The sequence below is a fragment of the Monodelphis domestica genome, chromosome 7, assembly GCF_027887165.1.
Source record: "Monodelphis domestica isolate mMonDom1 chromosome 7, mMonDom1.pri, whole genome shotgun sequence".
Lineage (NCBI taxonomy): Eukaryota > Metazoa > Chordata > Mammalia > Didelphimorphia > Didelphidae > Monodelphis > Monodelphis domestica.
In genome coordinates, this window is record NC_077233.1 from 33,427,361 (window position 1) to 33,446,553 (window position 19,193).

Here is a 19,193-nt window from a genome sequence, read left to right on the forward strand (position 1 = left end):
GGTCATCAAGTCCAAATCCTTCATTTTACAGATGAAGAAACTGATCCCCAAAGATACTAGGTGCTATGATTAAGTTAATACAGAGCAGCACAGGAGATATTTCTTCTCAGTTCTTCTATTTCTAAATCCATCACTTTCCATGAAAGCATTTCCGTGAAGCAAAGGAGTCCAAGCATGCTATTATACACCCTTCTCCTTTTAGGGCATACAATTCAAGATCACTGGAATGGAAATCTATGGAGTCCTCTTTGTTCCAGGCTTAGGATGATACTATATGCATTTATGGTTGCATAAAAAAATAAAAGATTTACTGGGAGTAAAAAAGGTAGAGACAGAAAAAATCATAACATGGATTTCATCTGGGGAATTGAGTCTGAAAAGACTGGGGTCCCCAGGACCCTTCTGATTAATCCTGCCATTGTTCTCACTGGTGTTTCCCATATCCCACCTCATTCCCTCTCTTCATCCTTATTGTCTTTGGGTGGGGGGAGGCAGTTGATCCCTGCCTTCCTTTTTTGGTCTGTTTTCACTAGGGTCTTGTAATCAATTTTAAGGAGAGGAGAGTTGGGCATGCCTAAAAGCTAACCATATAGAAGGACAGCTCATGTACCAGATGCATCCTCTCTATTTCCATGCTTAGTTATGGTAAACTTTGGTGAGCCAGGACAATGGCTTTAGACAACCAGTATGCTGCCTACAGTCTAATGCTTTCTGCCTTTTTATTTTTCTGCTACTCAGTGTTATTACTACATACAGTAGGCAACAGTAAATGGGTTTCTTTAGGGGTAGTCTTAGTACTTAGTCCTTCCTTGCAATATGTCGGCACCATTGGTGATGGTAACCAGGGTGGGAAAAAAAAAAAACATGGAGGCTGCCTCCAGGAAAGCCATGATGGGGGTTGATCTGTACAGGTGAGAACTGTATTTTCTCCATCATGTGCCCTAATGTGCTAGTTTATTACTGTGTGGAAATATCAAGGATGACTGATGAATTTCACTGGGCAGCATTATGATGTTTTCATTCAACCTGAGCATTTAAAAGTTTCTAGTCCAAAAGAATAAAATCCTTATCCCACCCCTTACACAATGGTAAAGGCTTCTCTCTTTAAAAAAAATCCTTTAGCATATAATATGAATAAATAAAGTGTGATTGAGTGTCTTTCTGTAACCAGTGTATCATCCCCAATGTTATCAATTGTAATACGTATTTAAATATGTCAAGAGCTATTTAAGTTCAGACAAGCACAACTAACTTTTAAGTCAGTTCTTTAGAATTAGAATGACTGGATTTGGGTGATCCTGAGTAAATTTGTGCTTTTATTTTTTTCTGAGTAAATGAACTGAAATAATTATAAAATTGAAACATTTTATAAGGTGACACGGCTGCATTTAATTGTATGAAATTTACAGGGTAGAAAATGTAATCATTTTATCCAGTAGGCCATGGTGTAATTAAGACTATTCTTTTTAGGTGCCTTATATTTATGATTTTCCCCTCCACCTAGATAGCATGTATCAAATTCAAAATTACACATCCATTAGGCATCTTCTCAGGCTTTAAACACACACACACACACACACACACACACACACACACACGCACACGCACAAAATCTGTTTTCTAATAACAAGTTTATCCTTCCATTCATTAACCCCAGTGATGCCCTAGCAATCAGAAGAGAGATAATCCAAGATGCTGAAGATAGAGAGAGTTCTCTCGACTTTCTCCATTATTCTGGAGAGGGACCACACAAAAAGCACAACATTTTAACAACAAAGTGATGTTGTAGCACATAGACTATGATGTTCAGTGAAGAGACTGTTAAATTCCCATCAGGGCACACACCATGAACTGTGTGCTAATGGATGCAGCACATTTTACAAAATCTGCATGGGTGAGGCTTTTTCATCCTGTTTTAAGTGGGGCAATGTATATAAATAATAGATATTAGCAATTAAACATCCATTCCGATGCACGCATTTATACATTTGAAAATAAATTAACCACAAACTGCATAAAAGTGAATGTCAGCTTCTCTGTTCTCTTCCTGTTTTCTCCTGCTATTCTTGAAAGATTGGACTATATTTATCTCAGTAAGAACAGTGACCCCCCTCCCCATTTCTCAATGCCTGCATTATTAAATTAATTGCAGCCACCAAATCCTCTATTAATGAGGTGATTCTGAAACTCTGAAATTTCTTGTTTTTTTTTTTTTTAGGATTTAGGATGGTGAGAACGATTTGCTCTTCTTCCTTCCCTGGAGCCTGACTCTGGTTACTTCATTCTCTTCCTTGCACACAAAAATTAAAACCAAACAAACAAACAAAAACTCTTTCCTTGATGCCTTGTCACAATGGGGTGAGTAAAGGATGGACTGTCAGCTGACAGGTCAGTCATAAACTTGCATTTCCTGGGTCGGGCTGGCTTCATTCCAAATCTTAACAAAAGCAACCTCATTCAATTAGCCTTATTAATTTCCTCGGCTATTTTTAACAATGAGAAGCCTGTTATTTATGTTGCATGAAGCTACTGTGTACCAGTTACCATTTTAATGGAGCAATTACTATGGTCCTTCATTGAGAATGCAAGGTCCTTGGTACTCATCACTGGCTATGAGCCATTCTCGTTATCTTGGGATCATCGATACAATAGATCAGCATCTTTCCTTGGGAACATTATAGCTTTATGGTGTTGATCTAGACACTGGGAGTTCTTAATTCAAGGATTTTTAGACTGATCCCATAAGACAAGTTCCTAGTAGCCTGGGGACCATCCAGTAAAGTGCTTTGTTATTGGAATCCTCATCCTGGTGTCCCCGTCATTTGCTAAAGCCTTGATAATCACATAGGCAATCATTGACAACATTAGGAAGCAGAAGGGGGGCAGACCCTTGCCTAGTCCAAAGAATATTTTAGCTACCACCACCCATATATGGCCTTTCTTGATTTCTCCAATGATTATCTTTTGAAAGTTCTTTGCGGATTCTTTGCATTTACTTTCTTGCATACATGCTGTAGCTTTCCAGGAGAATGTAAGCATTTTGAGGGCAGGGAAGGGTTCTTTTTTTATCTTTATAACCTCCAGCACTTTGGAAAATGCCTGGTACATGGCAGACCCTTAATAAGTGTTTATTAAATTAAATAAATGAGGGGAAACATCCAATAATGATGTAGAATTGCCTGGGAGGCATCATTTTCCCTTCCATATTTTTGAGATCTCTCTTCCTTCATTGCTCCCTTTCTCTATTCTGCCTTCTTTCCCCCTTCTCTCTGCCTTGTTTTCTCTGTTTCTTATTTTCTCTCTGCCTTTCTCTCATTCTCTCTCTATCTCTGTTTCCCTTTCTCTCTCTCCCTCATGCATATATATCCTATTAATAGCATTTGGAGATAATCCAATCTTTGAATAGTATCTTCTAAGTGTAATCCATGTTGTCCTTTCCAGTTGATTTATGCTAGAAAAGTCAATGGATAAAGAAAAAAAATCAACAATGTTTTTTGTACTATAACCTCATGAAATTTAGAGTATGGGCAATTTTCTGTAGAGTGGACTTCTGGGTACATCAGAATGAATGTAGCCTCTTGGAATTTGAGCTGATGCTCCAAGATCAAAGAAAGAGAGTCCTGGAATTGGAAGGTACCACAGAAGTCATTTAGTCCAACCACTTCATTTTTCAAATAGAGAAACTGAGGCCCAGGGAGATAAAGCAAACTGTCCAAGGGTATTGGCCATGATAAATCAATTTTAATATGGAAGATAAGAGGGAAGGTTTTTTACTTAGATATAATTGTGTGGACTCTGGGTTGGATTTGCCATTTTAGCCAAGGAAGTAGTATCCATACAAGGTGAAAGAATAAGTAGTAAGTGCTTACTAATGAGTAAAGTTTATGATAAGCCTGGATAAGTGAGTTTCCCAGAGGAGAGAGCACCTTGGGGAGGAGACTCTTTGCCAGTGAAGGTTGGTACTTTAAGTGCCTTTCCCAGAGTCCCCCAAATAGAATGTGTCACAAGCAAGAATTGGACCTCAGGACTCCCTACTTCCAAGTAGACTCTTTATCCTGTATGTCAGGCTTTGGGGTGGCAAACTTAAAATCCAGACAACTCCTGCTCTCTTGTAAATGGACAACTTTGGGAGATGCTTCTGTTTGCAATCAGGGAAAGTTTGCTTTAAAAAATGGAAACCACAGTTCCAAGTTAGGAGCTTGCATTAGGGACACTGCAAATCTATCTTTTCCCTTACATGCTCCCTCCAGAACCCACCCCAATTTCTCAGGAAGTAGCTTGCTTTCTTCAGGTGTGAAAGCAGGACTCTGCAAAGCTAAAAATGTGTGCCTAAATTCTGCCCCTTGAAAAGCTGCCAGCCAGGTGGCTCAGTGGATAGAGAACCAGGCTTGTAGATGGGAAGTCCTGGATTCAAATCTGGGCTCAGCCACTTCCTAGTTGGGTGACCCTGGGCAAGGCACTAAACCCCCATTGCCTAGACCTCATCACTCTTTTGCCTTGCAACCAAAACATAGTATTGATTACAAGATGGAAGGTAAGGGTTTAAAATATATTAAAGAGGGGAAAAAAAGAAAAGCTGCCATGGAGGTTCAGTGAAGAAACAATTTCCCACGCCTGGGGGTGGCATTTATGCCAAGCCAAATGGCTTTGGTGAGGTTTCTACCCTCAAACCCCTTTCAGGTTGTTTTGTAGCTGGAATGCCTCTTTAATGATATCCCCCAGTCTAGCATGGCTCATGTTCACACCAATCAGCATGCCCAGGAATCAATACTTCCTGGAGACATTTCATCCTCCATAGGCAGCTGGTATCTGATTCTCCACATTTCCTATGAGCATTATTTGTGTCTTTTAGAGCCTCTCATGCTTCTTCTCCCAGTTTCTTTACACAATGGCAGAGGAAAAAGAATCCCAGAGCTGCGAGGGGAGTGGGGTGGGGAAGAAAAGCCTGCACGCCCTTCCTCGCCCAGCAAATAAGACTGATTAAACCAGAGCCACTTAAAAAACATTTTTCCTATAGATTCCCAGCTTTGAGAGCAAATGATCTGCCAAGTAGCGCTTTTTTTGCCAAGTGACCTTGACATGTGTCATTCACTGTTGTCTAGATCCTGAGCCCTCTCTTTTAATATTCATAAAGATTTCTCCAACAGTAAGCATATGTGATGCTCTTTACAGGGTTGCTGTAGGGGTGGGGGGAGAAAAATGGTTTGATTTCAAGAGATGTTGAATTTTAAGAAACATACCATCATTGTCTCTCTGATGAACTGATGAATCGTTTTGGAGGTATGAGAATTTAGCTTGGCACTCCTCAAGAGAAGATAGCGATGTGCTCGATGCTGACAGTTTTTTCTCATTGGGGGCTTCCTTGGATGGTGCGTCGGCAATATTGAATTCGGATACTGAATTTATAACGATGCCCTTAACAGATTTCTCATCCGAATGCTTTTCATTTGTGAGTTGAGTATCTGAATAAAAACACACATACACGCACACACACAAAACAAACCTGAAATTGTTTATAGGAACTCTAACCCAGCCTTCTTACAAAGAAAGAATTTAAAAAATCAGAGATTTTCAGTCCAACAAGGAATACACATTCTAGACTTTTAAGAGTAATATCTACTATATCTACTTGCCTAGGAATAAACTGTCTCCTCCTAATAAAATATAACCTCGTTGAGGGCAGGAACCTTTTTTTTTCTTTCTTTTTTTGTCTCTCTATTCTCAGCATGGAATACAGGTTCAGGACCAAGTTAGGTACTTAGTATTGAAGTGAATGAATGAAAGAATTTAGGATAATTCTTAGAGAAATTGAAAATAGGAATGTAGGCCCAGGAATGAAGTAGAAAGTGTGTAGTTAAAACATTTCATGTATGATGGTAATAAACAATTATTCACCCTATTTTAATGAAGTATGATTTTATTCTAGATGGAGAGTATAGAAGAAGACATAAAGAACTAGCCTCCTAAGCCAAGAAGACTTGAGTTCACATCCTGGCTATGATACACACTGGTTGTTTGATCCCAGGCAAGTCTCCTCACCTTTCAGTGCTGAAACTCTCCAAGACTCTAAGTCAGAGAAAAGGTCTTCACCTGAATTGGTTGAAGGAGTCTCCTTCATCAAGGAGATCCCTGCAACAATGACTCACAGGTCCAGTCTCTATCCCTACTCTGTTTTATCAGAGTTGTTTTAGATCAGTCATATCTGGCTCTTTATGAGGGTTTTCTTAGCAAAGATCTTGGAGTGATTTGCCATTTTATTCTTCAGTTCATTACCCAGATGAGGAAACTGAGGCAAATGGAGTTAAGTGACATCTAGAGTCAAACAGCTAGTAATATTGGAAGCCAGGTTTGAAGTCAGGAAGATGCTTTTCCTGACCATAATTCTGGTGAACTAACCACTGTGCATCGTAGCTGACCCAAAGTATAGTTCTCATCCCTGGACTATTTTCTCCAACATGGTACCTATTTACCTAGACAAGCAATAGTATCTCTTTCATTATATGAGAATGGAGAATTGAATTAGATGGCAAAGCCCATGACCAAGATGATTTTGTGTCAAATCTCCATCCTAGTCCTTTTGTGAGTTGCATCTAAATGCAGTGCAGATGGAAAAGTCGGCTTGATACCCATTTATTCATTACAGCCTTTTAACTTTGGCCAGCAGAAGAGGGAAAGGCAACAGCTTGCTGGCTCTTGCATCACTGATTCTCAATGAGTGATTCTAAGCTAGGTGCTGGCAGATCCATCAGAGGAGATACCACAGTTAACGGCTTGGGGCATACACTCGTCTCAGGTGATTTTTATTTTTGTTGTTGTTGTTTCAGACCTTGAAAAGTGCCTTCATTTTCAACTTGCTTGTCGTATCCTCTCCATTTTAACATTGGCTTCAAATTTCTTAGCTATGGTTTGATCTAAAAAAAAAAAGGCTTGGCAGGAGGTGTAGACTAGGAAAAAAGGAAATCTGTATGTCAGAGGGGCTCGGGAAACACCTCCAGTAGAACAGAGCAATTAAAGTGATATTTGGATAAACAGTAAGGTTGGCCAATTGGATGGGGGAAATGCTAATCTCTGTCCAATGTTATGGAGCAGGCATGAGGCAGAGCAGCACCCACAGTCCTGCTCATGTCTAATAATCTAGCACACAGGAGATAGGTAAGATATGCTACTTTTTCACTGATATAATCTTAATGCTTCCTTTTCCCTACTTTTCAAATTGTAAACTCTTTGAAGGCAGTTATGGGTTTCAGATCCTGTAGAACTGGAATAATAATAGGGGATGTATACATAGTTCTAGGGTAGATGGATGGCTCAGTGGATAGAATCCTGAGCTTGGCATCAGGAAGACTTAAGATACTAGCTGTGTGACCCTAAATAAGTCATTTGACCATATGCCTTACTCTCTTAGAGAAGAAAATGGCCAAGTACTTTTTATCTGTTCAATAGTCTATTCTCTATTTTCTTGGTTATCTGATTCATTGTGAGACTGAAGACAAGATGACTGGGAAGGATTTTTTCTTTGTTGTTCAATCATGTCCAAGTGTGACTCTTTTTGACCCCATCTGGGGTTTTCTTGGCAAAGGTGCTGGAGTAGTGTGCCGTTTCTTTCTCCAGTTCATTTTATAGATGAGTCAATTGAGGCAAACAGGGTGAACTGACTTGCCTAGGGTCACACAGCTAGTAAGCATCTGAGGCTAGATTTGAACTCAGGAAGATGAGACTTCTCAACTCCAGGTATGGCACTCTATCCATTGAGCCACTGAGTTGCCTCATGGAAAATCATATCATAGATTTAGAACTGGATTTAGTCCAACTCTCTTCTTTTAAAATAAGAAAATTGAGGTCCCCAGAGGGCAAACGACTTGTCCAAGGGTGTGACGCATGGAGTAAAGCCTTAGAAGGACCTTGAACTAAGATGCTCTAATTACAAGGTCCACCATGCTCTCTCTTTCCACTGTACCAAATCAGAAGTGATGTTGCAGACCTGGATGATTATAAATAGCTTAGCTGCGCAAGCCTGCAATCCTGAGAGCCTTACAAAGCTGGGCTACCTGCTTCTGTAGGCTGCGATCCAGCGTGTCAGAATACAGCTGCTTCCAATGTCTATAAAAGAAAGAGCAGCCCAGAGAAGGTTGATAGATAGTAAAACCTTGATGAATAGAGAGATTGCAGGAGCTATTTACTTACAGAATTAATTAACAATCAGTTGAAATTATCACATGTAGTCAGGCTGCATGTAATTTAAATTGCTTTTGCACAAAGTAATTCAGAAACAAAAAAAGTTGGATAGAGGTTACTAAAGTGTAAGAACATGCTGAGAATACTGGATAAAGCAACACATCGCATGCTTCTCTTTTTAACTTTGAGACCTTTATAAAGTATATCATTTTGAATGGAGATGATATACTGCATTCAAGCAAGCACTTGGAGCAAACTGGTCCCATACTGACATGGTTTTATGGAACATCCAAGCTGCCATTTGTAAAGCTATTTTAAAATTTTTATATCCCTGTTTATATTGTTATTTTTTTTTCCAATTCCCCAAAGGGAACTATCTCTTCCTCTTCAACAGAGCATCTGACATACGCATTTCAGAGCCCAGCCTGTTCAACCCAGAGTTCTGACATCTGAAATGAGTCACAGTCTTGGGGTGTATGTAAGTGACATTTCCCATCTTCGAGTGATGGGAAGCTAGCAATAAATTTCCCAGATTTCTTCTTTCGCCTGGTTCTTTGACATTGTACTCAAAGTATTATACAGTAGCAGCAGCTAAAAGAAGAAACGCATAAAAGGAGGTATCAAATCTTGTGTGCAGGCAAGTATCTTGGAATTAAATAAGAAACTTGCAAAACTATATTTGGAATGTTATACATAGTTCTTGACATTGACTTGGAGAAAATATATTTTTTCCAAAACAGCAAAAATAAGTCAAAATTAGAAGAGCTCAGAGAGCTTAAAATTAGAACTAGATTTCTTAGAAGCAGAAGACAAAAGACTCAACAAGATGGAACCTATCTTCTTTAGAGGGTCCATGAAGCAGGAAATTCATGTTGAGGTTAAAGGTCAAGGCAGGAATTGATGAACATAAACTTAAGTAACAGAAAAGACAGACAGTTAATTAATTTTTTATTACCATTGAGCAAATGTTATGAATTTAATTCAATTAACATTTATTGACTACCCTTGTGCAAAAAAAAATGAATCAATATGACAGGCATTTGTAATTGATGTATCCTTAAGTTATTAAGGAAGGTAAGTTTTGAAAACGACTTTCATTTTTATTCTTACACATATTCCTTTTTATTTTTTGCATTCATGGAATACGTATTCTAATACTTTGAGCATCCACAAATGGAGCCTCATGGGAACTCAGTAAATGGCTTGAAAGCAGAAGTTCTTCACCTTTTTCCCTGTGTGTCATAGACCCCTTTGGCAGTCTGGGTAAGCCTTCTCAGAATAGTGTCTTTTAATGCATACATAAAATAAAATACATAGGGTAACAAGTGAAGTGAATATATTGAAATAGAGTTATTAAAATATTTTCCCATCTAAGTTCATGGACCTTCTGAAAGTGATTCATGGATTCCTTGGGGATCAGTGGGCTCTAGTTAAGTATCCTGTCCCCTACATTGTTGTGGCTGAAAAATTTATCCCCTTGCAGCCAACTAAGTAAGAAGCTTTTGTGATCTGGTCCTCTGACAGCGGATATACACACTCCATCACTTGGGTTCAACCCAAAGTTTGCTTAGCTTTACAGAACGTTCCAGAATTCTTGATCTGACAGCATTGCCTTTGACAATAATAAGGCAATGAAGCTGTAAGTGGATGAAGGGCAAAGGCCATATCAGAAAGGAGACCTTTGATCTCTGGGCCTGACTCTCTATCCACTGAATCACCCAGCTCCTCAGGATCATTGATTTTGAGTAAGAAGAGGTTGTGTAGTCCAATCCCTTCATTTTATAGGTTAGGAAACTGGGGTGCAGTTTGGGGACTTTACTGCCTAAGGGGACACAGTCTCAGAAGTAATATCTAAATCTAAGTTTTCTTACTCAAAAAACCAGGATTCTCTTCATTATATGACTTCCAAATTGTGTCCTACACAAATGCTTCACATTTGTAAGTCTTTAGCCTAAATCTCTTCCCTAGATTTCATTTCTTCATTTTCATATAGCTCTTGAATATTCCCACCTGGATCTCTGAATCATTTCTGATTCCCTTTATCTAAAATGGAACTTCTCATCTTCTCCCTTTCCTTAAATGGTTTCCTCTTGGGTCTTATCTGTCTAGGTTAATGGTACTAGAATTCATTTTCCTATTGTACTAGGCACACATCTATCTATCTATCTATCTATCTATCTATCTTCTATCTATCTATCTATCTATCTATCTATCTATCTATCTATCTATCTATCTGTTTTACTCTTGATATGGCAGTTCAATTAATCCTACTCTTTGTTTTTGCAGATGAAGAAACTGAGGCCAAGAGAGATAGAGTAATGTCCATAGTCATATAAGAGGTAAGTGGCAAAACTGAACCTCAAAGCTGGGGCATTTCACTCCATAGGCAACACTCATGTTGAACCATACTGTTCCCATCTTACAATTAAAAAAAGAGATTTCCCCCTATTTTTTTTTTTTGTTCTCTGTTGTGACAGAGGTTGACACATAAGAAAAGTGCCAGACTGAAGAGTATGTAGAACTAATCACCATGATGGGGGAGGGGACCCAGGAATGGGGAATCTGGAGGTGGAGAAGATTCTGGCTGGTAGAGGAGTTGCTCTCTCAGGAGAAACCAAAGGAAAAAGGTTGAATAAGACTTTCTCCTGAGGGTTACCCATTTTTTTTCCTGTTTGTGACTGGAAATCCTTTTCCCCAACATTTCCTAATTGAAAAAGAGTATTGAAGAGACTCAGAGAAGAAAAACCTGAGAAAGACATTTTGAATCTCTGTCAGACTTTACCTCGGCTACTGTTGCCCTGGGTCTGAACTGTGGCCAAGGGGCCAAACCCAGGGTGAGTCACTTGACTTTCTCTCAGGGGGCTCAGGCAGCCAAAGCCTGAGTTCCCCCCAAACTCAAGGAGGTAGGGAAAAGGGTTTTAGATAGAAGCAGGGACCCCCTTTCCCCACTTTCCTTTCCCATTATTTCCCTGCCAGTTAAGCCTTTGTATTATCCTGATTGAGTTGACATTACAATAGTTATCTTTTCTCCAATCTATGAATCAAGTGTGAGTGAACAGATCAAGTGGAGACCCTTTGGTCTTGAGTAGTGGAGGGGGGTGGATAAGAGGAACAAGAGCAAATCTAGGAGAGCAGCCATAGCTAAGGAAGGAAGACAGAAGGGGAAAAGTCTTCAGACCCCCTCTCCTCTCTCTGAGTCAACTCTAAACATCAGCTGTCCTCTCCTAGATCCTGTTCCCTTTACCATCCCCAAACCTTTTCTCCATTACATCTCTTGTCTCCCTTGAACCCTGCTTTGAGAAGGAAGGTCTCCTCTCTTTTCCTCTCTCTTTTCTGAAAGACTGAACCCCTTAATTTCAACTGGCACCCCAGGATTTGACAGAACCCTCATTAAAAAAAAAGCTTTAGTGACCAACTGTCACCAAATGTCATCAACTGTCATCAACTGTCAGTTGTATCTCCTCAGGCTAGCAGTCATTGTCAGAGGCTCTGCCTAGGAGTTTCCACACAGGATCAAAGACATCTTGATTCCTGGTGGAGGGGAGTAGAGGCTTTTCACCAACTGCCATTCTGGGTCAGTTGGAACACTGGGGAAGTGAGATAATGTGAAAGGGAGGCTGTACTAGGGCTGTCGGTTTATAGGATCTAGCCAGCTTAGATTCTGATTAGGAAGCAAAGCTTGTGGGGACAACAACAATTTTCTAACTGTTAACTAGCAGTTAGAGCCTAGGAAAGATCTAATGGGAAACATTACAGCTAATACTATGGTCAGCTGTGGTAGAAATAATTGCACTTTATTGGGGCTATTGTATAATTTACAATACAGTGGCTGGGATGATAGATAATGTTCTGGGGACATTAACCAATATGACTATGGGATGGACACAGATACCAATGAATTATCCAGACTGTGAAGAGAATTGTTGCTGTTATTTCCTTCCATGTTATAAGCCAGGACCTTAAGGACTCTGATAGAGTGCATGGTTACACTTTAGTTAAGACACATCAGAGAACTCGAGACAGATGAATTTAGCCATAGTCCTTTTCATAGTTGCCATATCCATCCCCTTCTAGGGACGTTGGTCCTTGATGGCTTTCATAGCATCTGAAAGACATGGCCAGTGGAGGACCATTTTCTTTCCCCCCACAGAGGTGGATGGTCCCTAGAAGTCCAGTTATATTATCTGAACCCCACCACCCTGTCCAAAAGGAATAAAAATACTCATATGAATATAGAAAAATTAAGCTTTTTCTGAAGGCCACTAGAAGACCATTCCTTTATTATTCTAACATAAGGTACTCTGCTGCTGCAGAATAGCAAATTTAATAGGCAACACCAATTCTTTGGTGTCTGGGTTTTATTATAAATGGTGAATATAGTCTGTAGGGGCAGCTAGGTGGCACAGTGGACAGAATGCTGGACATGGAGTCAGGAAGTCTCATATTCTTGAGTTCAAATTTGGTCTCAGATACTTATTAGTTGGGTGAGCCTGAGTAAATCACTTAACCCTGTGTGCCTCAATTTCCTCATCTGTAAAATGAGCTGCAGAAAAAAAGACAAATCACTCCATCATCTTTACCAAGAAAAACTCAAATGGAGTCATGAAGAGTCAAATACAACTGAAATCAACTGAACAAAATAATCTCTACCCTTCATGTATGTATGATAGTTATCTTGCCTTATGTTGAACTCCAACTGCCCTCTATCCATGCCGCCTAGGCTGCTCACACTGTAGTTTGTTGAGGTTTTTCTCTCTGTTTTTCTCCATCTTTCTATTCTTACTGTCTCCCAATTTGGGTAACAAACAGATGCCTATTTAAAAACTTGGTTTATTCCTGAGTTTCTCTCATAACAACAATGTTCCTGCAACCTACTTGAAACTCCAGAGAAGCAACATGGTAAGAGGCTGACAAAGTGATGTGGCCTTAATATCTAAGTTTGGAATGAAGTTGGAAAACTGAAAATTTCTGACAAAAAACAATCACAATCATCAGTTTCTATTAGCTAGAATGGTTAATGCTATTCTTTCCCAAGGATTTAAACCATGCTATAGCTAGGAATTCAAAACTGTCATCATCCCTGGATATAGACAGGACCAACCAGGTAGCCAAGCAACTCCAGTTACAAAACACGATGACCATATTATTGTAATGTGGGACATAATATGCACCATTCAACCAGTCCTCAGAAATCATCAAATCCAAACCATAACTTTAATTTTCATACTTCTTGACCTCTATACTTTTTTTAACCTTTAGCTTCCATCTTAGAATAAATACTGTGTATTTGTTCCAAGACAGAAGAGTGGTAAGGGCTAAGCAATGGAAGTTAAGTGACTTGTCCAGGGTCACACAGATAGGAAGTGTCAGAGGGTAGGATTCAAACCCAGGATCTCCCTGTTATAACCACCTAGCTCTTCCCCTCTCTATAGCTTTTAAAAATCCTCCTCTCCTTAGTCTCTTTACTCTGGATTTTTGGGATACTATTTTCTCCTGGTTTTTCATTTAATTGACCTCCAATCAATTTCCTTTGATGATTCTTCATCCAGGTAACATGTGCTAAACTTGATAGCAAATGCTCTGTCATAGGCCTTCTTCTCGTCTCTCTCAATATGATTTCACTTGATGATTTTATCAGCTTCTACAGATTCAATTATCATCTCCATTTCGAATCTAATTATAGAGCCCTAACCTCTCTACTGACTTCCAGTCTTGCATCTCCAACTGTCTTTTAAGCATCTCAAACTTGATGCCTAATAGACATCTTAAACTCAATATGTCCAAAACTGAGCTCATTCTCTTTTCTCCTAAAAAAGCATTTCCCTTTACAAACGTCTTATTATTGTCCAGAATACAATCATCCTCACAGTCTGGATGTTATCCTTGACTCTTCACTCTCCCACATCCAAATTATGGCCAAAGCCAACCATTTCCTCCTTCATAACATTTGTAGTTCTATGCCCTTTTCTCTCCTCTGATGCTGTGATCACTGAAGCAGATCTCATACCAGGACTATTGCAATAACTTGCTGCTAGTCTGTCTGCCACAAGTTTCTCCTTGTTCCAATCCATTCTTATTTAGATGTCAATATGAAATTCCTTATTGTTGCATCTGATATTGTCACCCTCTGCCTATTCAATAAACTCCAGTGGCTCCCTATTTATCTCCAGATTTAAATAGAAGATCCTCCAGTATTCAAATCTCTTTATAACTCTTTCCATCTCATCTTTTAAGTCTTCTTATACCTTAGCCCACCCCTCCTCACGTACTGAGTCAGTGACTAGACTCCCAACTCTAAACATTTTCAATGGCTGTCTCCCACACCTAGAATTCTCTTCCTTCTCTTCTTAACTCCTGGCTTCCCCAGTTTCCTTCAAGTCCCAGTTTAAGTCCCATCATCAATAGAAAATCTTTCTCTTTCTCTCTTAATTCTAGTTCTTTCCTTATATTGATTGTTTATCCTGTATAGAGTTTATTTGTACATAATCATTTTATATGTAAGAATCTAATAGATTCTTAAGTCCTTGAGGGCAGGGACTGTTTTTTGACTTTCTTTGCACCCCCAGTAGATAGTACAATTCCTGGCACATAGTCAGTATTTAATAAATGTTTATTGATCAATTGGCAGAGCCATTGTTAGAGTAGAGGGATTGTAGAATCAGAGTAAGGGCCAAGATCTGTTTATTAAACACATACAGTGTCAAACATTTTTTTTTAAATGCTAAGGAGAGGAAATAAAGAAATACATAAGATAGTTCCTGTCCTCAAAGAACTCTCTTATGGAGAAGATAACACATAAAAAGGACATGGAAAGTTGGGGGGAGAGTGAGGATATGCCATGCAGGCACATGATAAAATCCTGCAGCTGCATCTAGAAGGGGAGATGATCTAAGGAAGTGAGAATTTGAGAGGTGATTTCATTTTGCAAAATAATGAGTTTCTGAAGCTCAGGTAAATAGCTCTTTGGGAAATAATGATATGGATTCCCCCAGAGCTTTCCTTAAATCATGGAAGAAGAGGAAGAGAATTTCCATCTTCTACCTTTCACCTTCTCTAATTGAGCTCTCACAGAGCTCCAATGTAGAGTCCAGAAATTAATATCAGAGGAGTTCTTTTCCTGCAGAAAAGAAGGCAGTTTCTCTAGTTAAAGCCTTGAGTGTCTTTGAGGTGTGTGTGTCCTTCCCCTATTGGGAGGCATTGGAAGTCTTATCTTTCTTCACAATTAATTTAAGAATTCATTTAATACTGCTTACTGCCATGGTGGGTAGTGGAAGTGAGGCCAAAATTTCTAGTCATGGCTCTAGTTATTGTGGATTGGTTGTGTCAGTTTTGTCCAACTCTTCATGACCCCATTTGGGGTTTTCTTGGCAAAGACACTGGAGTGTTTACCATTTTCTTCTCCATCTCATTTTACAGATGAGGAACTGAGGTAAACATGGTTGAGTGACTTGCCCGAGGACACACACACACACACACACACACACACACACACACACACATATATATATATATATATATCAAGTGACTGAGGTCAGATTTGAACTCAGGTCTTCCTGACTCCAGGCCCAGTGTTGTACCCAACACTTAAATTTTTAGATAAGAAAAACTTAGTGACATCCTTAGTGGTAGCTCTCCAGGGTCAGTATTGGGGTGAGACTCAAGTGTTCTGAATCCTCCTTCATGACATCCCACTTTCTTATAGCTAGTTGTGATTACATTATATGGTGGAAGGGGGAGGGGGGAAGTCTTCCAAACTTTACTTTATAATTGAAGTGGGTAAAGTATATTTCTGTCTGTCTGTCTGTCTGTCTGTCTCCCTCCCTCCTTCTCTTTCTCTTTCTCATACACACATCACACCTGAAACTAAGCAATTTTTCCAGAAAAATATGACTTATTTTCTCTCTAGTCTAGTATGTCTGAACACAATCACCTCCTAAATACAGACAAGGCATTCAATGGGAGTAGATTGAAAAATGTGATGAAAACTATCAGTCGTTGCCAGAAGAACATTGACTGCATTGACTGGATCTGCACCCTGCTAATATTTGTGTCAACCTAAGTTTGAGAGCTGAAGCACTGCAAAGACAAATCAAAGGGAGAAATAGAAAGGCATGGCAGAAAACTGATTTCTTCATTCCAGCCCCATTCGATCAAAAGGGAACAAAAGCCATCACTCAAAAAACTTCTCTGTTTATTCAAAAAAAGCACATTCTTAACATACAGTAACAACATCCCCCCAACCCCCCATTCTAAGTCTTATGGCAAACTTCCCAAGGCCCTTCCTAAAGGCTTGGGAATGTGGTCTTTTCAATATGATCTTCTGCAATTACCTACATACAGTAAGGTCAACATTATGGACCAGGAAACTGGATTCAGTCTCTAGAAGCTTCTTATAGAATTGGGATGTCTGTCATCATTGCAAGTTAGAACACTCAGGGGAAGTATGGTGTAGTCACGGATAGAAAGTGTTGACCAATAGAATATTTGCTCTTTGAGGGCAGGGATTATTTGACGTTGATCTTTGTTCTTTGTCCTAGTGCCTGGTATAATGCTTTATTAATAGTATGTGCTTAACAAATGATCATCAAATGAATGAATAGGTTTGAAGTGAGGAACACGAGTTCGAATCCCATCTTTAATAATAAAAGCTAATATTAATATAATACTTTACGTTTTTCAACATGTTTTACAAATGCTATCTCAATGTCTCTGAGAAGTAGGTGCTATCATCATTCCCATTTTTAAGATAAGGAGGAGGCTGAGAGTGGTTCAGTGACTTGGTCAATCTTGCAGTGTGAGCCTGTATTCCCACTTAGATTTGTCTGACCTAGTCCTGTTCTTTGTCCACTATGCCAAGTATCCTCTTCCTTTGTCAAGTGCTTTTGGCATTTACTATTTCATTGGATGAATGACTTGAATAATATTTAACTCAATCAGCTCCCCAGGATTTACCTACTAAAGCAGGCTATATAGTGAACAAGTCTTCCTGGAATCCCCCAACATCCTTCAAAGTAAACCTCTATGCCATGTTCTATGATAAACCTTTCTTAATACTCAGCGTGGTTCATTCTCTCCCTCCTCAAATGATCTCACATATCTGCTTACAGACTGTCTTTTTCCCACTAGAAAGTGTTGTTGGTCATCCTTCATTTTTTAAGAGAATCAATGGCATCATGGGTCACATCATTGGATTTAAGTGAGGTTGGGTTGCACAGTCACCAGTCTCAATCACTCTTCTGGAATCATCAAAGTCCAGTTGACAGCACAAAAGTCAGGACAACTAGTGATGGCCCAGGATGCAGTGAATGGTCTTGGCAACTTTGATGGTTTACCAAGCTCTGAGCCCTCCAAAGTGCCTGCTTCAGCGATCTTCATGGCCACTGGAGAAATTGTTCTAATGTGTCCCTTCTGCCAGGGAAGTCTTCACTTCTGCTTGTGACAGACATGCCCTAAGTCACTGATAGGTTTGAGAACTGTTCATTACCCTCATCCTGGCTTATCCTATCTGTCGAGAAGGTTTTACTTGGTTGTAGTCACTGGACATACTATAGCTTCTTGGAGACACATATAAGAGTAGAGTGACAAATGGTTATCAAAAGTGCATGAGCATCCCTGAAAAGATCTCAGCAAATTCTCATACTAGAGGTACTAATTCTCTCTGAATAGCCCATGTATCCTAAGCAGAAGTTAAATTTATAGGAAAAGGTAAGCAGGAACTGTTTCTCCTTTTATCTTTGTAGCCATTACTCAGAGAGGAGGGTTTGGCTCTAAATAAATATGGTTGGACTGGAGAGGATTATAACTTTGTGCTTTACATCTAAGACATTAGAGTTGGGCAGAAAATTTCATCTAAGAATGTTTGAACTATAGCTACATTTCTTTAAAAATTTGCTTTTATTATATACCCAACAGGTACCAGATAAAAAGGTTATTTCCATACACAGAGTAGACAGAAAAAGAGGATAGTATATGAGACTACTGGTTTCTAGTAAGTTCAACTCATCTTTTTTTAAAAAGATAATCAGTTCAGCCTTAGGCTTAAACAAATTCTTTTTTTCCTTCCCTTCTTACTATTTGTTTTCTGCATTAAAAAGATACTTGCTTCTTTCCTTCCTTCCTTCCTTCCTTCCTTCCTTCCTTCCTTCCTTCCTTCCTTCCTTCCTTCCTTCCTTCCTTCCTTCCTTCCTTCCTTCCTTCTCCCATCCAACTACATTCCTATTTTTAGATTGTCCTCCCTAAAACTCAGGCTCTAAAACTCTGAAATGGAAATATTTATCAGAACCAAACCAGGTACAAGAGATAAGAACTTGCTCCTACTCTGGCCCTCTTTACAAGTAGAGCCTCCTCAAGCCTGAAAATGATTCAAAGCTGAAGATAAACCAGTGAAGTTAATATTGTATATTTCTATAGGAAAAGATTGTTAAACTTGCTTTATCCCTTTGGTTGGATATCCATGGCAGGGTAATTGTGGGAGGGGCTCTTCTACCTGGACCTTTTGGGGCAAAGGTGTTTTCTTGACCACAGCTTTCTAGAAAATTACCTCAATTCCTTAACTTCCCTCTGCATGTGTAGATACAGCCCAAGTGATATACTTTTATTGCTACATCATGTCCTGGTAATAAGATGCAATTCACTGCGAGAACTGTTTGAATCCAGAAAACAGTGTATTAGAGAAGAAAACAGTTTGCAATTATAGGTCTCCATTTCATTTTTATGCAGTTACCTTCAATTTAATGTTTGCACAAAGTGTCTCAAGAAATAAAGATTATGCTACAACAGCATAAAAAAATGGTTCGCAGTTTTTATAGCCTGATGCTACAAGGATTAGTAATAGGTTTAGAGCTTAGGAAAATAAATGAAGCCAAACCTGCTTTAAAACTCATGCATAATTGGTATTATATGTACAGTTGATATTTTTTATTATCAGTGTTTAAGTATGAATGCAAAAAATTAAATTACAATTATTCAACGTCTTCTCTATTACCTTTAAACTAAAAAATAATATATCCCATTCATCA

General features: G+C 39.1%; 1 protein-coding gene across 1 annotated transcript in view; it reads right to left on the bottom strand.

Annotated features, from left to right (window-relative positions):
- Nucleotides 1–17,550, bottom strand: part of MDFIC2 (MyoD family inhibitor domain containing 2) — a 25,735-nt gene extending 8,185 nt beyond the window's left edge. The window contains exons 1-2 of the mRNA XM_056806265.1: nt 17,508–17,550; nt 5,241–5,534 (exon numbers count right to left, since the gene is read on the bottom strand). Of these exons, the coding sequence (XP_056662243.1) occupies nt 5,241–5,534; nt 17,508–17,550 (337 nt within the window). The remainder of the gene's footprint in view (nt 1–5,240; nt 5,535–17,507) is intronic.
- Between the last annotated feature and the right edge of the window lie 1,643 nt (nt 17,551–19,193).